This window comes from Hydractinia symbiolongicarpus, chromosome 7 (assembly GCF_029227915.1).
Source record: "Hydractinia symbiolongicarpus strain clone_291-10 chromosome 7, HSymV2.1, whole genome shotgun sequence".
NCBI lineage: Eukaryota > Metazoa > Cnidaria > Hydrozoa > Anthoathecata > Hydractiniidae > Hydractinia > Hydractinia symbiolongicarpus.
In genome coordinates, this window is record NC_079881.1 from 19,816,742 (window position 1) to 19,833,247 (window position 16,506).

Sequence of the window (16,506 nt, forward strand, 5' to 3'; positions counted from 1 at the left end):
CCATGTCTAGTCTGAATTTATGTTTACTGTTTTAACAGTTTATAAATATTTTATCATTTTACTTGATATTTCTTAACTTTTTCAAAAAATTCCATAATCAACTGATAATAATAATGATGCATTAAGGTAATTATGATTTAATTTCTCCTTCTTCTCCATTCTCTAGGTGAGTGTTATTAGTGTTAGTTTATATTATGCTTTTTCTGAGTTTATTTCTCTAAAATAGATTGTCAAAAGCAAAGATGTAAGTTAAACTTTGAGTTTTTACAGATTTATTCTCTTGTTTGAGAAACTAAAATAGTCAATTGCATGTATTTTAATCCATTGTACCAATAAAGAAAGAATTCTTGAAAGTTATCATTTGGGAATAGAGCAATTTATTGTTTTTTATTTATTAGCAGGTATAATAATTTAATTGACAAATTCAAAGTAGTGTTTCTGGAAATGTTTCGTGGGAAGAGATATGGCTCTGTTGCAACTTTTTTTCCTCATTGAAAGTACTATTTTGAGTAAGTATTGCACATTTTTAAGGTTATTTAGGTCTAGATGTTACCTGGTTAGTGTATTCTGTAATTATCCAGCCTCCTTTGAAAATCCACTTTCGTGAGTGCTGAATTACACTCAGAAATTACCTGTGTTTTAGCAGTCAGAAAAGCTTGCGCAAGTTAATTTACATAGTTAGTCAAAAATCAAAACGCTATACATCTTTCTCGCAGTTTAGAAAAGGTGCTATTTGTAAATTTACAGAAAAAGATTGTTACTAAATTGGCACCACATAGACTGTAGGATTTTAAACCCATGCATGCAATACTGCAGAGTCTAACAAATATTTATATAAAAATTAATCACGAAAATTTAAATTCTTAAAAAAACATTTTATTAAATAAACACTATGAGTATTATAAAATATTTTATAAAATAGTAAACTTGTTCTATACTTTGCGAGGCAAGGTTTAACTTGTGAACCCAAAACATGAGAGACACTGTGTGTTATAGAAAGTACACTTGCTATATTTAACATCAAAGTCAAATAACTCAATGACCGAAAACCTTAATTATAATCTTCATTTAAAAAATCTATTATATCTTTTGGTTTGATTGTAAAAATCTGTTTGGTACTATTAACTAGACTTGTGCAAACTGAAATCGCATGAGTGTGTTGCGGCATGTTTATTTTTTATGACTGGTTTTTTGGAAAGCCATTTTCGTAAATGTTGTGAAATGACCAAATTTGTGCAAATTAATGTGAAACATTATTTAAAGTATACAGTGTACAGTATACTATGTACAATCTGATGGTGAAGACAAAAATGGGTTTGATATTTATTTTCGTAGAAAATCCATCGATCTTTTAAAATCCATTTCCACTTAAATCAGTTTTTCAAAATAACCAGAAAAATGCATCAAGCAACAACATCCTTTAACTGTCCCCTGTGAAATGAGCACACAATAAAAGAAAATCAATAAAGTGAAGGTTGCTTATTGAATCTTTGGAAAAATAGGTTGTTTTATATTTTTTGCTGGCATCAGCAGTGCAGATACAATAAAAAATTGGCAAAATTTAACATATTAGACATGCATTTTTCGGCAACATCAAAGGAAAATGAACACATCCACTTTGCCTGTTACAGACACACAAACACACAGACACACTCTCCGTGTTATTATAGAGATAATTTATTTAAAAGGTTTTGTTATTGCAAGTGGTTGCCAGGTTCTAAGACAGACAATGTAAAATCCAGAGACAACAAAATCATTTAATTTATTGCTATTTTATAGTTGGTGCATCTTTAACTACACTGCTAAAATTCACAATTGAGCCCGAAGATATTTCACTGTTCCCGCATGAAACAGCCCTTCTCCACTGTTCTGCTATTTCACCAACTACAACAAAATTATATTATCAATGGTCATACAAGGGTTTTTTCTTAAAAAGTGAAAATATTCTTCAAAATGGTTCTTTACTCGTCGGAGGAAATGCGATTGGTTGTTACAGATGCTTTGTATCTGATTCATTTGGTACTATTCGAAGTAAAACATGCACTGTGAAGAAGGCAGGTATGGTTAAGTTGTTTAATTTCACTCTTTTATGTAGAATTCTGCATATTTTGGAATATATATAGAATTTTTTTAATAATGTCTAATTTAATATTTATAGGAATATTTGCTCAGAAGATCCATTTAAACCACTTTACGGTGAAGGACAAATCATTTATACTTCTACCGCGTCCTGTTTTTAAAAGTAATCCACCAATCACCTCTTTCCGTTGGGAAATCCGAAATCAAACCACCAAATTATGGAGACCAATTTCAAATGTTTCCTACACAACGAATGGGAGTTTGTTTACACAAGTCACTTCAGAGTCAGGATTGTTGTTGTGGTATCGTTTCGTAGTAGAACAAGCATCAAAGCTCAACATAACAAAAGAAATAATGAACATCTCTGTTAGTATTACATGTAAGTGGTATACTCATTCTTCAGTTCTATTCATTGTTCTTGAACTGTTTCCTAGAGCATTGTTTTGCATTGTTAATCTATGCAAAGCAACAAATCAATCATCACAACAAACCACAGAATGGAGAGTACAATACTGAACTAATTCAAGTGATAATAGCTTAGAAAAACCGCATTTTTTTATGCCAATGCTTCACGCTTATTCTCTGTTTATGCATTGGATAGTGGTGAAATTATTCCTTTTTTTTTTGCAGATCCAATATTTTTATGCACACTTCAAATTCATTTAAGCAGCTACTCTTACATTTTTGCAGAAACAATTAGCTCTTGTAATTATCAAAATGCAAAACATGACCAGTAACCAGCCTTTTTTATTTTACTAATTTACCTTACGCTTTTTATTACAATTTTTGTTCAAAGAATTCAAAAAAAATATTATCCATTTTCTTTTTATGTTATACTTGTAACTCTCCATGCAAATTTTTGTAAAGGAAGACTAATTATTTTTCACCACTAAAAATTCGGGTTACATTTTTTTAGATAAAACGTCACAAGCAGTTCCATGCCCAAGTAAAAACTACACAGTTTTCCAAGCGCCACGAAGTGTTACAGTTTTTGTTGGTGATGATATTGTACTTGAAGGTCTGGTGGCATATGAACAATGCAGGTAGTTGGTTTGCACTGGATCATCAGAAATTTATACTTGCCAATAATGGCTATTATTGAACTTCATATGTTTTTAGAAATACAGCATCCAAAAGAGACTGAAATTAATTTTCTTAACTATCTTATCCAATTTTTTTTGAAAAAAGTTTCACCATTTTTAGGCGAATTTTTTGTCCTTTGAATGGATTTATTTGACTTCTGTGGTCTGTTGTTTATATTTTATCCTCAGAAAAATGAGTGGGCATATATATTGTTCTCAACGTAGAATCAAGATATTATGTTGCATGGAAAATTGTCCATAAAAGCTAACACATGGTAATATTGTTTGACTGACATTAACGTTGTTAATTAAAACATGATTGTTTGTTTTTGTAGAGATAAGATCCAAGTTGGATGGCTATTTAACACTACTCACATCTCTTCAACTAGTCTGTTGTTGATTAAAAATGCAACAATGGCATTAAGTGGAGCTTATACCTTTTTTGCATTTGGTGATGGTGAAAGTTATCACGAATATGTTAAAGTGGATGTCATAGGTAAGGTCTTAATTAATTACTAGTCCATTGGAAATATCCATTGGAGTAAGGAAAACATAAAAAAAAATAAAAATTTTGTTGGCGTCACCTGCTCACATACAAAAAAGATTGTTCAAAATGTTATTAATCCGTACCCACTATTGTTAGTGTATTATTTTGATCCTAGGTGGTCCCTAGTAACTCATGGAGTTGAGAAATAGCTGACATCACAACCTCGTTTTCAAGTTATTTGAATATCATATATTAAGTGCAATGCAATAGCCTCACTAATTTTATTTAATGTATTAACATAATCTTATTATTCAGGTTTTTAGTGTTATAATTTTAAAATGCTTGCTTTACCATATGGCAAATGAGACGTAAAAACGCTTTAAAGACATATGGCAAATGAGACGTAAAAACGTCTTATAGACATGTGGCAAATGAGACGTAAAAACGTCTTATAGACATGTGGCAAATGAGACGTAAAAACGTCTTATAGACATGTGGCAAATGAGACGTAATGACGTCAGACATGGCGTGAGCGATCGATCATTAGTCGTCCATTACCATTCATTGTTTTTTTTCCTTAAAAAAATATATACATGACCTATATTCAAAAAAAGCACCAGCCATTTCTGATGAATCTGCAATTCTTCACAATATATGTTGAGGCAATGAACTACATTTGAAGCTCATCTCTGCACATAAATATGTGCAGAGATAAACTTTAGTATTTTCTTGCTAAATGTTCTCTGCAAAAAATTAAAATTATATTATTACATGTTTTTGCTTAATTTTTTTAAGCCTTCTTCAGTAGGCTCAGATATAGTAGTTCCGCATTGCAAGTATGCTTGCAAGTTTGAGTGAACATGTTTGTCCTTAGCATTTATAAACTTTAGGAATTAATTAACTACATAATTACTTTTATATCACATTTGTATTTAATATAAGCACTTTCCATCCTAGAGAAACCAACAATACAAGATCCATCAAAACAAGTGACAGTGCATGTTGATAATAAATCTACCATTTTAAATGTTGACATCTCAAGGTCAACATTACCTTATGCAATTTCGTGGTTTGTGGATGGCTTCAAGATTCAGAAAAGTCAAAAATACGCTCTTTTGAAAAACGGAAGTTTAAAAATTAATTCAATCGATCGAACAGATTCAGGTTTTTATCAAACAATATTTATTGTGAAGAAAGAAAGATTATTGTCAACCATAAAACTGGTTGTAACTGATGACATTCCAGGTAGGAGTGTTCTTAAATTTGAAGTTTTTTTTCACTTTTTTATTATAGTACAATAGAAATGTTTTTTTTTTCAATCCATCGCTACTGTTGTACCAAATTTATAATTATGACTGCCTTATGTAATTATTCACCTTTGTGGGTTGAGATGCTAGCCCCAACCCTCCGCACCTTCCAAGGGAAAAAAATTAAAATTATGTTAAATTGTTAGTTATGGGATTTTTGTTTAAATTTTTGCCCTATCCGTAAATAATTTTCTGTTTTTTGCAGTTGCATAGAATCCAATACACACGAACTTATATTCAATCCTTGATTTTTAAAACATAATATGCTAAGGACCATTGCATAAAAATGTAGTGCTCTGTGCTGTGTTGAAAACCAGAAAAAAATCATGTTAAGATTGTAAATTAGCTTGTGTGGAAGCCAAAGAAACGTTAACCCGTTTTTTTTGAAAAAAACCTGCAATTGGTGGCTAAGGAAGACCCCTAGATTGGTTATGTTTGGTACAATTTATCCCCTTTGTAAAACTTGGGAAGTGCTTTTTATGACATCTAAGTCCTGAGAAGTTACAGGGTTTTTGCTCGATTTTTGATTGTAGATTTTTGCAACTTTAAATAAGCAAACAATTATTTTCAAATTATTTTTTGAGCCGCTAAAACAATGTTTGATGTTCATTTTAGAATGTGGTGGAAAAGTTGTTGCTACCCATGGAATGATTTCATTCTTTAACGTTACTACGATGAAAAACCTTAAATACAGCTTTTTCTGTAAATGGTTTGTGAAAATACCAACGCAACAAATCACTGAAATACATTTTGAAAAGTTCAGCTTTACCAAAACAGTTAGCTGTGACAAGACTCATATTAACATTTGGTTTCGTAACCAGACCTATCAAGGAAAGAGGTATAAACTCTGCACCAGCAGCCCATCAACATGGCGTACCAATTTCTCTGAAAACGGAATATTGGTTACTGCTTATGTTAATCCGGACTATTGGAGGGATAATGGCTTTATTCTTTCTTTTTCGCCGAAAAAAGGTAAGTCGTGTATCGTGAGCAAATGCTATTAATATGACTATGATATTATTGGGGATTGAAATTTCTTAATTTTAAGGTTTTTTTTAATGTGGAGAAAAGTTGACAAATGGAAGGTTTTATGGTGCTGTGTGCTCTTGAGTTAATATCTGATGCTGTGGTTGTTGTTGTTGTTGTTGTTGTTGTTGTTGTTTATTTTTAGTTTGTGTTTGCTTTTTGTTATGTTATTTTATTTTAACTTTTTTGCCTTTTGTTGTAAATATTGTTATTGTGGTCATCATCATTCTTTCCCCTCTTCTTTAATTAAGAACAATCCTTTGATATTTAGAAAGAACCATATCGACACATACCGTTGCAACCAAAATAATACCAATGTCAACAACCAAACCAGTCACCAACACCATGTCTAGAAACTCAAAAACTATAGTTTCAATTGTTTTTGCAACAAAATCTGACAACTTTGTTACACCCTCCATAAGTTACTCCAGTAAAATACCAACATTTTGTTGTCCGTCAAGGTGTTCCTCTTGTTGTGTGGTGAGATCTGGCAGCATAAAGAGAACCGTATCTCATTCTGTGTGTCAGCTAAACGCATCCAAGAGTGTTTGTGTTGGTTGTGTCACATGTTGTGGCGTATCCACTGGCATTAAAAGAAGTTGTAAGTTTCCTTAGGTTAAATACTTTGTGCCGATTATAAATTAATTTTGCTGCATAAAACAATTTTATCGGGGAGATTTACGGGAAGACTATATAATTTCAATAGTTGCCTAAAATTCCTCTAATTCCTCTAAATCCTCTTGTTATAAGGCTGAGCAATGTGCTAATCACGCTTTAAAAAACCCAGGATTTGAGCCTGAATATGCTTCTGTGCGTTATGCTTTTAAAAATTGTTGATGACATGAATTCTTTTTTTTTTTGTAGATACCACTATTGTCATCGTTCTTGCTGTTGCAGTGGTGGTGATATTATTGCTGTGTCTAGGGTTGTGTCTATGCAGGTGATCAATTTATTTGCTTCTAGTAATCTATAAGCCTCCTTGCGTTACCTTTATACTTTCACGATTGTAATAAATTCTTGTTGTTGTTGTTTGAGTTATGTGCTTGTACAAGGAGAGTACTTAAGGGTACTTACAATTTGAGAACTGTATGGTAGGCATCAATCCAGCGTTAGTAAGGGAATGGGTTAAAATCTTTTTATTGATAGTAAAGGGTTTGAATTTCCATACTGTCAAATATCAATTTACTGAAGACGAATAATAACAAGCACTTTAAACTCCCTTGTCTTCTGCATGCTTTGTGTATTATTTTTTCGATTTTGACGTATAAGGAAGGAAAAGTATACTTAAATTTAGAGGCATCCTTATGAATGTGTTATAGGGGCTAAGAAACCATTGAATAAGCTAATCCTCACAATTTACGAAGAATGGCGCGAAATAGACGGACCACTGAAAAGGTCAATGTACAAGAAATAATACACACATAGACGTCTACAAACCTGTTTATGGATAATTTATTTTTATGATGAATTTGCTACATTTTCATTTTTATTTTCTAAAAAAGAAAAATGTTTTCTTTAGTATTCTATTCGGCTGTAAATAAGGTACGGTCTGCAAAAGATATTGAATATCAGCAACAGTCAGTTACAACACGAAAAGCTGTATGTGTTAAAAATAAGATGTTGCTAGCTTTAATTAATACATCTAAAAAGATTTTAAAGTCATTGTTGTTGCTTAAACTGGTTTATGTACAATTGAACTTACATGTTTCAATGCAAAATGTCGACGGGTAAAGCTAGCTAGTTCATAAGGTTTGAACTTTAGTTCATGAGAAAGTTTGAGTTAAAAGCAAAATAAGTACTTATATCCAATAAATCATGGATATCCAATACCTGCCATTCTCAGTTATATTTGGATACCTAATGTCATATTTAAGATGACTTAAGCTGTTGTCCTCAGTGATCATAAACGTTTCCACCGCTTTTAGATCGACATTCATGTAAGGCATTAAAGTCGAAAACCAACAGTTTTTTTCGTAACTCCTTCAACAGAAGCTCCTTCAACAGAAACTCCTTTAACAAAAACCTCCTCTAAATTTAAACATACATTAATTTATAACGGTACGATAAGTTAGAATGGTTGAATAACAAATGAACTTTCTTCTATAAAGTTTTGTTAATTGGACGCAGTGGAATGTCTTATTCTGAAAATTACCCCTAAAATGCAGGGGTCAGAATGAACAATGCAAACCTTTGAACGGTAACAAATATTAAACTCGAAGAAATGTCTTGAATATTATTATATACAGAGAAAATTTAGAAGATATTTTCAGATTGAAATTATTTGATATATACTTTGTTTTCTCTCCACTATGCGCACTCTCTTTTCTTAGAACATCAAAAGTCTAATAGACCATGTGTAAACAATTTTTGTAAGAACAATTGACAAAAAACCTAGTTTTTCTGAAACTTCTGTGAAAACCTTGCAGCATTTAAATTGTAGTAAGGAGAACTATTTTTGTGACACAATAGCTTGAAAACACATTATGTCTTCCCGCTACGAATAAAAACTTTTTGGTTGATCTCAAAAAAAACCCAGAAAAGCAAAATCAAAAACAGAGCACGTGTTAGACCTCGTCACAGATAAACAAAGCATATGACTATGTTAGGACTTTGTAGACAACGTGACAGATAAACAGAGTAATCATTATGTTAGGACTAGACCACGTGACAGATAAACAAAGCACATTACTGTGTTATGACTTGGTGGACCATGTGACAGATAAACAGAGCAATCAATATTTTAGGAGTAGACCACGTGATAAATAAACAAAGCATATGACTGTGTTAGGTCTTTGTGGACCACGTAACAGATAAGCAAAGCATATCACTATGTTAGGACTAGACCACGTGACAGATAAACAAAGCATATGACTATGTTAGGACTTTGTAGACAACGTGACAGATAAACAGAGTAATCATTATGTTAGGACTAGACCACGTGACAGATAAACAAAGCACATTACTGTGTTAGGACTTGGTGGACCATGTGACAGATAAACAGAGCAATCAATATTTTAGGAGTAGACCACGTGATAAATAAACAAAGCATATGACTGTGTTAGGTCTTTGTGGACCACGTAACAGATAAGCAAAGCATATCACTATGTTAGGACTAGACCACGTGACAGATAAACAAAGCATGCGATTATTCAGCTTTACGTTTTTTTTCTAAAGGACAGCTTTGAACTCACCAACACCCACTTGACTTCTTTTAAAACTTATTGTTTGTAGCTGCAAACGTATATTTAAAAAGCTAGTCTATAGTGTTTCAATCAACCAGGAAATTACATGTTTATTTTAGGAAACATAAAAAGAAAAATTTGAAAGGAAAGCACGCTGAAACAAAAGGTATTTAAAATGCTTTAATTTTTTACTTTATTCTTTAAATTGAGTCACTTGTTTAGTGTTCAGTAGTCAAATATGCATGCAAGTCCTCGGTGAAGAATGTTTATTCTGTGAACATAAATACTTTGTGAATACACAGGGACGAATATTTAACCCGGTCGCCAGAATTACGATTCGCAAACCACTCCTAGTTGCAAGCTTTAAACAGGTTGCTAAAATTACGTGCTGCTAATCGGTCTCTAGAACTCCGTGTTGCAAACTGGGCTCTAGAATTGCGAGCTGTGAACCTGTCGCTAAAATTACGAACTGCTAACTAGTCGCTAGAATTGCGAGCTGCTAAACGGCCGCTAGAATTGTCTGATGTGAACTAATCGTAAGAATTGCGAGGTGCTAACTGGTCGTAAGAATTGCGAGCTGCTAACCGGTCGCTAAAATTGCGAGCTGCTAACTAGTCGCTAGAATTGCGAGCTGCTATACGGTCGCTAGAATTGCGTAATGTAAACTAATCACTAGAATTGCGTGATGTAAACTAATCGCTAGAATTGCGTGATGCAAACTGGTCGCTGGAATTGCTAGCTCTCTAATTGCGAGCTCCAAACCGGTTGCTAGAATTGCGTGATCCAATTTGGTCGCTAAAAATGCGAGCCGTGAACAGGTTTTTAGAACCGCGAGGCACAAACCAATTCGCTTTGCACTTGGGTTAGAAAGACGTCAAACCCAAACAGCTCATCTGAATGATGTGTATATGTTACTTATTCACTTGCGAAACTTTTTTGTTTTAAGGTCGAAAGCCGAGCTTATTTGCGTCGAAACAAGTTACCCAGTCACAATCAGATCTTGTGAATCACATGGAGTTGGAAGAAAATGATACTTTAGCACCATGCGACGAAGCTTTCTTTGGTTCCTACTTTGCGGCAAAGCATGCCAAGAATCCATTTACAGAAAATCCAGATGAAATTCCGAATCACACGGGTATGCTATCCTGTTTTATATTTAATTAAAAACTAGCCTCTGTTTATTTGAAGCATTGGGTGAAATATAATAAGATTTGTTGTAAACCAATATTAATCCAAAATATTTCAAGGAAGAACTTTTAAGAACGAAATAGCATGATTTTTTTTTAACTCCAACTGGTTCTCTGACGTAATCAGTATTCTCATAAAAAATGGTATAGTTGTGAATTAATAGTGAATTGTGAATGTTTTCATATAACCACAAAACTTATGAGACTGAAATTGTAAACTGAGCGGATTTGCTAGGATGTATATAATAAGTGTAAGTATATATAATAATAAAAAGTATAAATAATGAGGCTTTAATTCCAAAATAATTAGGCGTAATCAAACCTGAACTGAATTTACTTGATGCGTAAGCTTAAAGTGATTGCTATATTGTGTTACAGCATTGGTCGAATTTTTATTAAATTTTTTTTGTTTGAAAAGAAGATGTTTAGAACTGATCATTTTTTTTTCTCGCAGTCCTTAAGGTTGGTTTCCATTAAAGGTCGTATTTGTTGTGGAACATTTTGTTTACATTTAAGTGGTAACAACGACTGCTGTACAACTGTTGTATAACACTTTTTAGGCTAATGAAAACCGACCTTTATATTGCTTCTTTGTAGGTGATGCAGAAGCGCCGAATTTCTACGCCACGTTAAAGGAACCAGCTCATGAATTGAACAACCTTGGTATGTGAGTTCTTAAAAATCGTGAAATTCCAGTAACTAAATCGTTAGTTACTGGAAAATTTAAATCGTTGCGAGCTTATAAAAAGGGCTCCGAAGCATTGTTAAAATTGTCCAATCAGAATTATGTTTTTTAGTGTATTTTTAGAGTAAATAAAGATTCCATAGGTGAATTAAGGCCGAAAATGTCTAGAAAGTCAAGGAAATATTAGGAATGCCATGAAAATGATGAGTCAATATTGAGTGGACACTCAATGTTTGCTTATATATCAGCTGTTCTGAGTATATTAAAATTGTGTATTTGATAGAAAATAATGCGAACAATCCGCCTGTACATAACAAGGACACGAATGCTCCGGTTTATAAAGAACTTGAAAGTCAAGAAAATGTTTACGCGAACACCCAACATGATGATGAAAACACTCCGGTATATCAAATCCTCGCTCCTGAATCTGAAAATTTTTATCAGGATCCGACACTTAGTTCAAATAATTATCAACCTCTGGAAACCAATCAAAACGACTGTTCAATCTCCACAACCAATCAGGATGCATACCAAGCTTTAAAAGCCAATCAGAATACATACGAAGGTTTACTGACCAATCAGGACACATATCAAGCTTTGGTACCCAATCAAAATAATTTGTATGCTGATCCGGTGATAAGCAAAAATGAACCGGACACGTATCAGAGCTTAACACCAACCGGAATAGAACTTGAAGATAGTAATAAAAAATCAACGAAAAATGTTCCTGATATTTCGATAGAAGATGAAGGTCACGCATATCAACCGCTCGTAGCTTCACCCGCTAAATCAAAAAAAGGTATCCACCTTGCATCAGACTTGTCACCTTCTTCGACAGCGTCCTTGCCCAGCCCCGCAAAATTAAGTGCTAAGAATATGGCTCATCTTTCACCTGCTCTTCATAAATCGGGATCGTATGGTGGGAAATATGAAACTGAAGATTACGTGCTAATGTGAGAATGAAAGATGGTCGCCAGTAGCTCAGGATCAATCAGTCAACTAAGTTGCCATTATGACCAGGCTATGTTAGGAATATTTTGTTAAATTTATACTAAACTTTGTTGTCAACTGACTTTTTTGTTAAGTTTGTACAAAAATATTCGCAAGGCGGTTTATTTAAAGCATTAAATCTAACCTGAGTGTTTAGTCGGGCATGGGCGGTTAATACAAAGGGCGCTATTGTGAAATGGTGTATGGTGGGTGTTGTTTTGATTTTGATTCTAGTGTCGTAACGAACTCTACAAATTTAATATATTTTGCGTGAAGCAGTGTTACAAAGCGGGAAATTGTGATGTGTGAACTATTGTACATGCTTTTATTTTTATTAGCAACAGAAAGTATTTTTCGCGTTCAATGTTGCTTAAATTTTCGTATTTTACAGGCTAAGCTGTTGCTTTTCTAAATTACAGAGTAACAGAGTTTTTAAAAATGAATGTAAAACACTTGATTTTACATATATTTTATTTTATATATATTTTATTTTATATCATAATTATGTGCCTTCGGAATCATGTAATTTTTGAATTGTACATAATGAATTTTTTTATTTTAAAAAAAGATTTTATATAGAATTTTACGAATTTTTTTCAAATTATAATTTTTATTATAATCAATCCTAAAGTATTTTTAAATTGATGAATTTTGAATTCTGAACCTTACGATCTCAGAAACGTCCACCTTAAGCAGGTTTCGAAATAAAGCTAAAAGATATGGCAAAATGTGGCTGCCTTTTGTCTCAGTGACTAATATTTTGTACAAAGAAAAATGTTTTTATCGACCCTACCCTATTTGACCCATTAAGTTTTTGTCGATATTTGCTTCTTCTCTCCCTCATAATGATAGCCGTATTTTGTCTGTCTACAAGAAAAAAAGTCGTGCTGCGGAAACACGGAATATGCGATATATAAAGGACAGGCGACCGTTTGGATTTTTCAACGGTTTCAGAATACACCGGCTTGGGTTGATAACTGAACCTTCGGACTGGTGTCTAACTTTAAAGTATTTTAAATACAAATTAATTAAAGTTCTTTCTCTTTCTTCTATTTATACTATAAAATAAATGTATTTTTTCTGAATTTAAAATTAATAAAAAAGCTATAGATTCATACAAAGTTTTTGTTTTTATTTTAACACCGCTATTTTGTTTAGTTTCGGTTGAAATCTGGTTGTAAACTCATTTCGAGTCCCTTACAACTTGCGGAAGAGCATAAACGCGACAAAAACGCGCAGTAGCTCTGTGGTAAGTATGTGATCAGTTTTTGCGTCTTTGTCGCTCATGGGTTCAATTAATGAAAAAGCCGCCTTTCCTTGAAGGACAAAGTATTCATCCTCGTCTCTAGTTCATCCTGTACATTTTTCACACGTCGATATTTTGTGTTAACATATTTCCTGCGCATCCTAGTACTGCATTGTTTTTGAAGCAAGAAAGAGCCGTGGGGACGACTTTGTTCTTTACCTTTTTTCCAGCTTTCTCCAAAAAAAAAACAAAAAAAAGGCATGTGGCTTATCAAATAACATTTTGTAACCATGATCCATTCTCGTTCGAAGGGTCTCTTGATCCTTAAGTCGTTATTATCAAAAAAGCGAAATGTCATGAAAACGAGGTTGACTGAGCACCCTCGTCCCCAAGGTTTTTTGCCTTCTTGATATGCTCATATAAAAAAGACAAAAAAAGCACTGGGGACGAGGGTGGTTGACTGGGGATTTTCATTGCAGAATTGTTTCAGCAAGCATCTATTGTAGAAAAAAAGACAAGCCGTATCTCATTTCTATGTATTTAATTTTATCTAAACAACAACATTATAAGGGAACATAACGTTATAACTAGTAATGTTACCGATTGTATAGACGCACTCGAACTTTTCAGATGGGGTCTCTGAAAGTTTGTACTCCCTTCAAACCTTTCAAAACCTCCAAAATCTCCACCACGGGTGTGCGAACCAGTAACAGCTCTTTCATATTCCCCTCTAAAGTCCTTTCCAAATGAATTAATTACTAATGTTCTATCACCATATCCGTCTCTTCTGCTGTTCTTTCTTTTACTTATCCTTGTGTATCTCTTGTTAAATGTTCTTCTGTTTTTATGGGGTGTAATTTTTTTGTTGAATCGAGTTGATCTGTAATTGATGTCTGGCACTACTCGGTTTGTGTTTCTGTTATATACAGTTTCTGTTCTCCTGTTGTTACGTGGAGGCGATGATCTTTTTCTGTTATTGCGTGGAGGAGATGATCTTTTCCGTGGAGCTGCAGGTGGTCTTCTAGATCTAGAAGGTCTTCTACCTCTTTGAGGCCTTCTTGGTCTTTTTGCTCGTATTTCGGCTAATGTTAATGATGGTCCATCGTCAACTTTAAGATCTTTAAGCTTTTCTACGTCTTTGTTACTATCAACTTGTTTTACATGCAAAAATAATAACAGTGAAAGTAATATGAAGAATTTTAAAAACATTTTAGTAGTCTTCAACGATGTGAATGTATGAAAAGAGAACATGTTGACGCATTTTATAGACTTGCGTTTGGGGTTAGATGACGAATCGAAAGAAACGCAATTACAATACGAAACAAAAACGTCAGCGGGGCACTTAAGTCATATTATTTGAAGCGGTTACTTATTCTTTATGACCTTTTTTGTACATATGGATCTTTGTAGTAGCGGATAAAGAAAAATCTGACATTAACAATCTTTCAATAGTAAAAACAAACAACCTTGACACCAGTTTTAGCTCACTGATGGTGTTACCTCAAGGGCTGTAGACTGGGTTGAAATTCGTCAGAAAATATAGCCTGAGAATATTAGTATAGGTGTAAGAAAAAAGTAAAAATTATATTCATTGAGTTAAAAACAACCTTGTTCCCAGAGCATTTTTGCCTTGCTGATGAAGTTGGTAGCGGCTACTCTGTAATAACGGCTCCAGGGGCCATATAACCCTGGGACGAGGTTGAGTGAAGGCCAGATATATGCTATGTATACTCTTAGATGTTATGTAACTTAGTGTATTTAACTAATGTTGACGTATTAAATCCAGGTTTGTCACTTCCAATAGGGAAGATTAGGTTATTCAATCTCGATCACCAGGACTTGTAGCTCTTATCAGGACTGCTACAAGACCTAGGCTCGAGATTGGGGTTTATCAGTATCAATTCTTTTTTATTTTGCGATGCATTATTTATTTATTCCTTAGTAGTGGAATATGGTGATGTATAAGGTGCTCCGTTACCGTTTTTTTAAAAGCAATCGAGATGCCAAGAGTTGAGTTGAGTTTTGTCTCAAAACTAAACAATTGATTAGCAACTGGTAAAGTTGAAACTTGGGAATGTTAAGCAACCGAGACCTAAATATAGATAATTTAATAAGGGATAGGCTTTTTTAATAAATAAATACATTAAGGCGCATAAATAACAGGTGTAACATTTGGATATCACGCCCCTGTTCTCCAGAGACTGGAACAGAAGTTGCGTATAAAGAATAGTTTACAGTCCAATAGCAGGCAGGAGGAGGGAGTTTTAATTTTGACAGAACACGTGTGAAGAAGGTCAAATCTAGAAATATTTCTTTGTTGTTAGAATTAAAACATTTCTCCCTCAAAATCGTTGTAGAAAAAATCGTAAATCTCCGCATTTTAAGACATTTGTTATCTCTCTTTCATTATACAGCACTCTTCAAATCCTGAAAACTTTCAATTTAAAAAGTAAACTATACCCTCTTGAAATGAGGTTAACTACAATCGTAAACAAAAATATTGAGACTAAAGCAGTTTTTTACTCGTTAACCAAATATGGACAAAACAGTAAAATAGTCAATACTCTGCAGCCGGCAGGCTGCAAAATCGCTACTTTTGCACACAAGTAGGCCAGGCAGAGAGGGTTGAAAAGTTGCTAGTCACATTCTTTAGCACGCCCGCACACCGAAATAATTCACTTCGGGGACCACGAAGGCCCCGAAATTCGTGATTAATAGCCTTGCTGACGTCAGCAACAATTAGCACATTTTAAGAATTCAAATAACCTAAGTCCTAAGTCCACTCTGAACATTGACAAGTGAACTTTAACAAGTTCAAGATGTGTGAATCTAATATAGAATCAACCTCGTCCCCAGGGCATCTTGTATCTTTTCTGACCCCGGGACGGCGATACAAACATGTTCGTATCGCCGTTCCGGGGTCAGAAAAGATACAAGATGCCCTGGGGACGAGCTTGATATAGAATGATCCTACGCAATTACTTGTGGTGGCGAACTTCGAAATTCGTTGTCTTGTCCCAACATATTGTGACCACGATTGTAGCTCCTCGAAACGAGGTTGCCTTTGGTCGACAAATTAAAGTATTTTTCCCGGAACTGATCGTTTTGAACCATCCTCTTTCCCAGGATTTGTTGCCTGTTGTTAAGGCCGCTAGCGCTTAATTGGCGGCTTCAATGTCAAAAAGGCAAATATCCGTGGTAACTAGGTCGGTTTAAAACTTGATCGATCTGGTCG

The 16,506-nt window shown here is 33.9% G+C and overlaps 1 protein-coding gene across 1 annotated transcript; it reads left to right on the forward strand.

Moving 5' to 3' along the window:
* Positions 1 to 232: 232 nt before the first annotated feature.
* LOC130649522 (uncharacterized) lies at positions 233 to 12,840 on the forward strand. The gene is made up of 13 exons (XM_057455811.1): positions 233 to 509; positions 1,780 to 2,058; positions 2,159 to 2,458; positions 2,996 to 3,122; positions 3,497 to 3,657; positions 4,606 to 4,893; positions 5,571 to 5,927; positions 6,253 to 6,582; positions 6,846 to 6,921; positions 9,283 to 9,329; positions 10,110 to 10,298; positions 10,948 to 11,013; positions 11,319 to 12,840. Exons 1-13 carry the CDS (start codon positions 464 to 466, stop codon positions 11,990 to 11,992), a joined length of 2,940 nt encoding a protein of 979 aa, XP_057311794.1. The 5' UTR covers positions 233 to 463; the 3' UTR covers positions 11,993 to 12,840.
* The last annotated feature ends 3,666 nt before the right edge of the window (positions 12,841 to 16,506 follow it).